The sequence below is a fragment of the Marmota marmota genome, unplaced genomic scaffold (assembly GCF_001458135.2).
Source record: "Marmota marmota marmota unplaced genomic scaffold, marMar, whole genome shotgun sequence".
Taxonomy (NCBI): Eukaryota; Metazoa; Chordata; class Mammalia; order Rodentia; family Sciuridae; genus Marmota; species Marmota marmota.
Genome location: NW_026000142.1, coordinates 4,048,862 through 4,058,747, shown reverse-complemented (window position 1 = coordinate 4,058,747; position 9,886 = coordinate 4,048,862). Strand labels below are relative to the sequence as shown.

General features: G+C 33.8%; 1 protein-coding gene across 4 annotated transcripts in view; it reads right to left on the bottom strand.

Annotated features, from left to right (window-relative positions):
• Umad1 (UBAP1-MVB12-associated (UMA) domain containing 1) overlaps nt 1–9,886 on the bottom strand; it is a 227,200-nt gene that overhangs the window by 49,050 nt on the left and 168,264 nt on the right. For all 4 annotated transcript variants that reach the window (XM_048785991.1, XM_048785989.1, XM_048785988.1 and 1 more), the window contains one exon: nt 9,367–9,428. In XM_048785991.1, coding sequence (XP_048641948.1) covers nt 9,367–9,428 — 62 coding nt within the window. The remainder of the gene's footprint in view (nt 1–9,366; nt 9,429–9,886) is intronic.

Genomic DNA, 9,886 nt, shown 5'->3' with positions numbered 1-9,886 from the left:
CCAAATGTCTTCTTTGATATAAGGAGAGTAACTAAGAACAGAGTAGGGACGAAGAGCAGGAGAAGAAGATTAACATTAAACAGGGATGAGAGGTGGGAGGGAAGGGGAGAGAGAAGGGAAATTGCATGGAAATGGAAGGAGACCCTCAGGGTTATACAAAAGTACATACAAGAGGAAGTGAGGGGAAAGGGAAAAATAATACAAGGGGGAGAAATGAATGACAGTAGAGGGGGTAGAGAGAGAAGAGGGGAGGGGAGGGGAGGGGGGATAGTAGAGGATAGGAAAGGCAGCAGAACACAACAGACACTAGTATGGCAATATGTAAATCAATGGATGTGTAACTGATGTGATTCTGCAATCTGTATATGGGGTAAAAATGGGAGTTCATAACCCACTTGAATCAAAGTGTGAAATATGATATATCAAGAAATATGTAATGTTTTGAACAACCAACAATAAAAAATTAAAAAAAAAAGAAATCAGAAATGTGAATGGGTTTTGTATTAGAAGAAAAAAGATCCTGGCATTTCTCTGATAAAGTTATATTCTTAAATGTAATTATTATAAAGGTAAATTCTTCAAAGTAAGATTCTCAGAATCATATATGTATAAAGAAAAGAGTGAGATTTTTAGACAAATATATTTTCAAATCAGTAGTCTACAAATTTGGGATGGGAAAAATTGCCTTTAAAAAAAGTTGCAATGACAATAACATTGGAGTTGATTAATGAGAAAAGTTTGGATCAGGCTATTTTCCAATGAGACACGAAGAATAACCTCCAAATCACCTCACTCTTCTCTCTACTGGGAAGTCCCTTGGTGACAGGGGACAGATGTTTTGACAAAATGTGATCAGATGTGATGCTCTGTGATCAACTAATTAAGAGATCTTAACCCTAAATGAGCCAGGCCAGAAAAGTGCCAAAATTATATCCTTAAAGATCATCTCAATCCACTGTTTGATTATCACACAAATAGTTCTTCTACAAAACAAAAACTGTTATTTGAGTGAACAGATTGTTTTCTCATAACCAACATCATTATTTAAAGGCCAAGATACAGGGCTGGGGTTGTAGCTCAGTGGCAGAGTGCGTGCCTGGCATGTGTGAGGCACTGGGTTTGATTCTCAGTACCACATAAAATAAATAAATATTAAATAAAGGTATTGTGTCCATCTATAACTAAAAAAATAAAAATAAAATTTGAAAAAGCCAAGATACATTCATTACACTGGAAAGAATGATTTAACCTATATACCTATTCTCTCAATTATACCAACTCTTAATGTTTTTAGGTATTATATCATCATTTTTCTTCACAGTTTTTTTTTACAAAGTAGCAGTCATAATGCATATAATTTTGTATATCATATTGTTAACTGAAATTATGAAACCAAATATCTGTTGTTGAAAGGCTCATCATCAATGTCATTTGTGAAAACTGAAAAACATTCCACTGAGTGAATATGCCATCTTTTTTGTACATAAAACTTGTGGATTTAAAAAATTATTTTCTTAGAATAGAATTCTATAAGTAGAATTATTGTCAAATCATATTAATATCTTCTTAGCTCTTAATACTTATTGCCAAAATGCTTTCCAAAAAGGCAATTTACACTGCCTTCAATATCAATATCAGTATATCTGTATTCAGACTATGAACAGTCTTGTGAGAATACGCAACTTTCATATAATCTTTGTACCCTCCAACACTTTTGAATTTATATGCTTATATACATATAATACTAAAATATTCTTAAAATAAAACTCCTGGCACCCAGCGGCTGAACATTTACTACATGTGAAATTATTCTTGAGACCTGCCTCCTTCATTTTACCTTTCAAGGCCTCTAATACACATTTTTCAGATACACCCAGTCCCAATTCTTTCCCATACAACAGAACCCAGTATTTAATGGGCTAATTTTATTCCCCTCTTTAAGAAGTGGTTACCAAAGTCTACATCATACGGAATTCACAAAGCTCAAGGATATTTTCTTTATTTTAGTAACAATCTGAAATAAAAACAACAAGGAAATTAGTCTCTACAGTCTGAAGGCTCCCACAGCTCTGTGAAAAGACATAAGGGACATATGAAAACACACTAGAAGTAAAACCAACAGGTTTCATTATTATGTGTACCCATATCTTTTCAAAAAAGTCAACTTTTAGGCTGGGGAAGGGGGATAGTAGAATAAGGGAAGCTATTGACAAAGGGGTACAAAGTTTCAGTTACACAGGACAAGGCTTTAGTGGCTGAATTATGACTATGATGAATAATAATGCATTGTATACTTCAGAATTGCTAAAATAATGTTTTCTAAGGTTTTCAAACAAAAAATGATAAGCATGTGAGTTGAGATTTGCAATTAGCCTGATTTAATTATTCCAAATTGTAGACATATATCAAAACATCACATTATACTACATAGATATATACCATTAGTACTTTCAAGTTAAAGTAAAAGTTTTTAAATAATCAAAATAACAACTTCTGTTCCCTAAATTACTGAACTATAAAGTCTACATGTAACTTAACTATTCATAAATAAGCTTCCATACCTACCTAGTTAAAAAGAACTCAATTTTTTTGTTTACAATTGAATTAGAGAGTGGCCATTGTGGGCTAGACTTAGTAGTGTACTTGAAATAACCTGGACAAATAGGAAAGTCCCCCAGGGACTCTAATATCATGCACTTACTGATTTTAGCAAAGTGGTTTTTGTTACTGCTATGACGTTAATTATGAGTTTTGCAACTATCATCTATTAAATTTTCTGTACAAACTGGCCATTGGGTTCTGTTGGGTCTTCATTAAAAAGTTAGGCATATTTTATATTAAATATGCAATAAACTACTTTGGTTAACAGAAGTTGGAGGGATATTAGTGCCAACGTTTATAGCTATAAATAATTTTGTGTCTTCTGTCAGTATAACCACAGGAGTATCTCAATACCACCAGCTGATAATAATCTTTATAAATCCTACTTTGCAGCTATGCCATCTGTTAGTTATTATTTTATATGTGTCTCCATATGCATATGTGAATTAGTTATCACTCAAAATAAATACACAAATGGAATTATGATTTTGTGGGGAGTTTTTATTGGCTTGTTTTTATATTTGATTATCTTTAGACCCATAAGTAAATAAAAATATTCCTCAGTCTTGGAGAGTAAAAATAACTGCAAATTTTAGAAATAGTTTTTGTGATTACAAATGTAAGAAGTTTAAGTTCAATTAACATATAAATATAAAATATTTGCTAAAACTAGGTTAAGATATATAGTCACCCAAACTGGATACAGTTATATTAAAAGTTGAAACTTACATATTCACAACTTCCCAAATATACCTACAAAGCCAAAAAGAACAAGTTTCCCAGTTAATTGGTAGCTAATATGGCTCCAGTTTTCACAATATAAAATACTTTCCAGGACTGAAAAATAGAATAGTGTGACTATTTGCTTGCTTGTAACGTTTATTCTCTTAAGAAATGAGTCATAACAGCAAAAAAATCAAAATCAGTTCCCTTCTGAGTCTGTGAGTTTATCCCCTTGAGCTGTAAGTAACAGGCTCCTAAAAACTACAGAAGGCAGTAAGTAGTAACAAGGTCATTACAACTCACTATCAAAATTTACCCAGAAGGCCAACAAGAAACAAAGAAGGAACATAAGGATGTGGATAATCCTCTAATGGGATAATTAATTCCAATTATAACTCTTCCCCCAAGTACTAGAGTCTAATGACTTCAATTTTAATAAAGCCCAAATATGGGTTTGTTGGAGTTCATCCTGTACATATCAGAAGTATGGTGAACTCTGTTAAACATTGCTTCTAAAACACAGATTAACACATAACTTGAGAAAAATTATGTTTTGATGACTATATAGTTCAATGATGTTTTAAGTTACCATATTTTAGATGACAATATCTTAGGATCATACATAGAGAACTGTAAGGTAGAAACAGTATTAATTAATTTAAGTCATCATTAAGCAAAATCCTAAACTACTTTAGAAAGTGAAATGAAAAAGAGACAAATTTTTAAGAAGTTTGGGGAATTGCAATTTTCTGGAATGAATGCTATATTAATTGCACAAAGGACAAAATCCTAGTAATTACTTAAAACAAACATAAATGCTTCTTTTCATAGATGGTCTTTTGTATACATTTATTAAAATATCGCATAATCCAACTCCGTAAAAATTAACATGATGCCCAAGCCAGATCTCTCTTTCCAAATTTTATTCTGCCTAGATTTTAGATTTTCCATTATTTTGAGAGATGTACCTCAATTGGGAAGACAGTTTTTAAATACTTGGGCTATAAAGTATCAGAAAAAATATCACAGACTACTTAAAAAAATATTTTAACTGCCATTAAAACTACATTGTAAAATAGTCCAAGTTATTTTCATTTTACTTTTAACCCTTTGTGAACTGTCACTGAAGTTTATGTAAAGCAGTTTCATAGTATGATTTGCCTCTATTTCCAAAACGTTCTTAATAAAGGACTCCATTTCCCAGGAACTTATTTTAATCATATAAAAATTAATCACATAAGTAATTAGAAAAAATATTCATGACTCAAAGCTCATTGAAGGCCTTTCTTGACTCCCCCTAATGCTATTTCTTCCTTTATTGAAAGCTCATAGCTATCTTTGTAGTTATGGAATTCAAAGAATTTATTTTATTCTACTTTACATTCTAGTGACATTGAACTTTCTACTTTTCCACTAATAGAACAGGAACTCTTGCATCTCTTAGAGTCATTGAGTCTTACACATGTCCATACCCTCCCCACCTCCATATCTAATTTGAATCCTGGAAAATGGTAGGCAATGTATATGTTCACCACCAACAACAACAACAAAAAATTTTGGTGTACCAAAAGCCAATTTCTCCAAAGGACCCTAAGAAAAATGAGTTATATTTTGGCAACCACAAATGTTCTTTTTTAAGCTTTATGCAACCCCTACCAATTTATCTATATTCTCATTATAAATAATATTTCTGCATTTCTTGTATATTCCTTAAAAATTAAAATACTGAGAACCATTCTGCTAGTACAGTAATTGTAATTATGAATCACAGTGTGTATATATAATACTAACTGAAATCATTGAACTCTTCCTTGCTAATGTAGTAAGAGTGCCAAAAATAAGATTTTTTTATGGGTAACTCCTAAGAAGTTTAAGAAAAAACATTTTTTTTTTCACTGAGAAAAGATGCAACTCTTGTGTTCATAATGTATAGTTGAAAACAGAATTTAACAAAGAATTTTACTCCTAAGAGGATCTCTTATTTACTCATTTATTCATCTAGAAATCATTGACAGGGCATTTATGCCTCGCCACATGTCTAGCAGTATGAGAGCTGCTGAGGCCATAAAGCTAATTAAGGTGTAGTTCCCACCTTCCAGAAACTCACAGTAAAGTCAAATCTTAAAAGACAACATAAATGTAAGAAGACAATGAGATTGTCCCTGGTTGGAGGAACAGAAAAAAAGGTTCACAAAGGAAGGGACAGAGTTTGAAGCTTAAGCTTTACTCTGCAGATTTGAAGGTTTTTTTGTTTTTGAGTGCAGAAGTAACAAAACATGCTGCTCTTTTTGTAAGAAAGAGATTTGGGAAAGAAACTGATCATTTCATAACAGTCCAGTGAACAGATGAGGACCTAGTTGTGGTAGGAGAAACCAGATCTGGAAGATATTTGGTAGGTAGTATCAAGAAAACTTGATAGATTGATGAGGAGGTGAAAAGAATGAATCAAATGACATTTAGGCCTTTGACAGATGGACGAAAACATTAAATGAGACCTACATCATCAGTTAACAAGTACTTACCGAGTACTTTCTATATAGGTACCAGACACTAACTATACAAAGTCTGTTTTCATTCTAGTCAGGGAGGCAGATAGTAGACAAATGAATAATCTACAAGAGTAATAAATGTGATGGAGAAACAAAGTTATATAATAGTAACAGGGGAAGGACACAGCCGAGGTAGTCATGAAAAGTTACACCTGAATGATAAGGAAAGAGCCAAGCGATGTTCTGGTAGAAAGTGGGAGGGTGGCTAGCAAACACAAGGTTGAGATGAGAAAGAGCTTATCCTCATCAAGAGTCAGGAAGGCAGGTGGTGGATGAGGATGGGGACTGGGGATATGGAGAGAAATGAAATTGGAGAGAGCATGGAGCTCTTTGTAGCCCACTGCAAAGAGCTGAGTGTGTATTCTCTGTCCAGTGAGTAGTTAGCAGATTTGAAGCCAAGAAATGATGTGATCTGGCTGATAATTCTCTCTGCTACATGAAGAATGGGCTTAAGAGGGAAGAGTCCTAGTAAAAGTGGTGGTTTAGACTAACAATGACAAAATTGAGAAGCAGTCAGATTCCAGACAGATGACAAGACTTGCTGATGGACTAGATTTGGAGTTTGAGGGAAAGAAGGGAGGCACAGGGGTTTCAGTTCTAAACCAATAATATATGGTGGTGATATTAAATAGAAATGATGGAAACCTGGACAAAGAGAAGCTTCAGAGTGGTGGGGTCAGGAATCATGATCAGGTAATGGCTAAACTGTTAAGAAACTTCCAAGTAAAATGTATACAGTTGGATATATGGTCTAGAACTCAGGTGAGAGGTCTAAGCAGAGGTACACTTTGGGAGTCATGAGACTACACAGAATTTAAAGCCTCAAGATTGGATTAGGCTCATTTTGACTGAAACAAGGTGTGGAGGTGAAGATGGGGATGAGGGAAAGAATGTGCAACAATATTTTTGTTTTGCATTTTTGAAGGAATGGAATAAAGAATCCCATTTTTTGGAAGTTTAAGATCAAATTAAATATCATCAGGCTTTTTTTGTGACAAAACATACATAGCCTCTAAAAGTACTTTTCATTATTGTACTCTTGCACTGTGATTTAACACTTCGACCTCCTTTATAGTGTACCTGTTTCTAGTCTGCTGTATTAGTGAGCTCTCTGACAACACTGCCCTCACACTGCCCAGAAGCTACTTGGAAGGCACTTTTGAAATATCAAATACAGCCCAAATATATACATCCAGACTTAATCATTAACAATTGATTGTATTAATGGAAAGTCTAGGAGGCAGCTAGTTTCAAATTTCTAAGGATTATAATCTTGAAAATTCCTTTCGAAAGAATTAATCTTGAAATTCTATCAGTGAACAAGCTTTGAAAAATAATTGAGTTCTGTCTGCAGATACTTCCAATGATCTGAATGTTTCTATCCTCCCCCAAATTCATAGGTTGAATATGGATCCTCCAGGTGATAGTATCCAGAGGTATGGCTTTTGGGAGGTGTTAGATAATGAAAATGAAGTCCTCATGAGTGGGATTAGTTTCCTTTTAAGGGACTGAAGAGACCAGAATTCTCCTAAATATTTTTTCTTAAACTTCTTAGGAGTTACCCATAAAAAAAATCTTATTTTTGGCACTCTTACTACATTAGCAAGGAAGAGTTCAATGATTTCAGTTAGTATTAGAAATATACACACTGTGATTCATAATTACAATCACTGTACTAGCAGAATGGTTCTCAGTATTTTAATTTTTAAGGAATATACAAGAAATGTAGAAATATTATTTATAATGAGAATATAGATAAATTGGCAGGGGTTGCATAAAGCTTAAAAATGAACGTTTGTGGTTGCCAAAATATAACTCATTTTTCTTAGGGTCCTTTGGAGAAATTGGCTTTTGGTACACCAAAATTGTTGTTGTTGTTGTTGTTGCTGTTAGGACCCATGAGAAGGAAACAACTAAAAACCAAAAGGCTGGCTCTCATCAGATACCAAATTTGCCACATTCTGATCTTGGCCTTTCCAGACTTCAGAACTTATTAAGAAATAAGTTTCTGTTGTTTATAAACTACCTGGTATATGGTGTTTTCTTATAGTAGCCTGAATAAGAGTAAGACACTAAGCAATTAAACTCAAGTAATCATTGATGATTTCTAAACTATCTGTGTGGTTGTCTCCGAAATCCCAAACACATTTCCTGTCAAAGATGCTACTCATGCCCAGTGTGGTATCACATGCATGTAATCCCAGAAGCTTGGGAGGTTGAGGCAGGAGGATCCTTAGTTCAAAGCCAACCTCAGCAACTTAGCGAGGTACTGAGCAATTCAGTGACACCCTGACTCTAGATAAAATAGAAAAAAAGGTGGGGGGATGGGGTTGGGAATGAGGCTCAATGATTAAGCATGGTATTAAAAAAAAGATGCTATTTATGGTCAGCACTCACTAAATGTTTGAATAAATGAAATAGATCAAGTTGCTTCAATATATAAGCTGGACATTTTCTTTGTCCTAGATCTATTTCTTTCATCACTAAGTACTCAGCTCCTTGCACAGTGACTTAGGTACAGTCAGTGCTTAATAAATATGTGTTGTATGCATGAATAAAAGAAAAGAACAGTTTTACGGAAAAGATGATTCTTTTTTCCTCTTCATAAATTTACTTCCCATATCATGTCTAAATAAGTTTTCCTTATTAAAAACATTTGCTCACTGTGAAAAATATAAATATAAAAATACACATCTCTCTTAAAATAAAGGTTACTTCCTAGTTATAACCCATGCAACAAGTCTTTTGGCTGCTTACTCTGTTATGCATTGGGGACACCATGATGGGCCACTCAGGCCAGGTTCCTGACCTCACTCTGGCTGTATGTAGCAATAACCTCCCTCACTACAAACAGAATGTAAGCAGAGGTGTGTCAGGTAAAGAGTTTCAAAATTCATGGCTCTCCCTTCTGCCCTAATACTTAACATTCCCCTAAGTCTTAAAAATGATTCTTTCAGTGGTTAAATAACGTTAATATATTTCTACATAGTACTCAAAATTATCTCAACTATATTTCCAAGTACCCTCAAGGAGCAAATAGCTTTCTCATGTGAAAAGAATGAATACCCTAGCTTTTTTATAGAACATTGTCAAAGAGTGTACTTCACTGCTAGAAATGGTAAGGTAATACAGTTCTGAATAGGTTATTTTCAAACCTTTCTCTGTAGGTTCATATACTGTCTTTTAATCCAAAATATTAGAGAATAACCACTCAGTTAAAAATAGTTCAGATATTTTAACTTAAAAACTCTATTCCCCTTTTTGTTTTAACAGAAAGTTTCCATTCCTAGCACTGAGATAAGCTTGGCTGTTGGGAACTCCCTCCCTCCCTATACTGATATCTTCTGACTTTCAGCAGATCACCTGTTTCTTGGTATCTAGGCACCTGTTTGTATATCGAGAGCTAAAGTTACTCTTTATCCTCAGAGGAATATGTAATCATAGTGACTTGTTCAGTTTCACCCCAAAAGGGCTCTTACTGTGTTTCACTTACCTCCAAAGGTTGGCTGCCTTCCACTTCTGAAGCTTTACCCCTTGGTTCATTTGTTGTATCTCCTATGAAGTAAAAAGGACAGAAACTTCACCATACTATTAAGGCCAAATTGTCTTCTACTTACTTGAATTTTTTTTCATTATTCTGTTTCACATAATGAAAACAACCACTATTTCCTTTGTTACAAAGTAAACGAGTAATTCTGAAGAACAGTAGTTTTATACAGGTCTCATAAATCATCCATAAACATATATACACACTACCTACACCAGAGATGTATCGTGCTTTACAGGTATATGCTAGAAAAATCAAATGAATTCTAATTTTTAATCAAGTCATAGTTCAAATAAACAAAGAAAGTTTGACTTAAAAAAGGCAAATCATTTTAAAACAGCATTTTTATCATATGAGTAACTGTCCTCCAAATTAATTTTTCATAAGGTTTACTCTTTTTCTATTTTTTTGAGAGAGAGAGAGAGAGAGAGAGAGAGAGAGAGAGAGAGAGAGAGAGAGAGAGAGA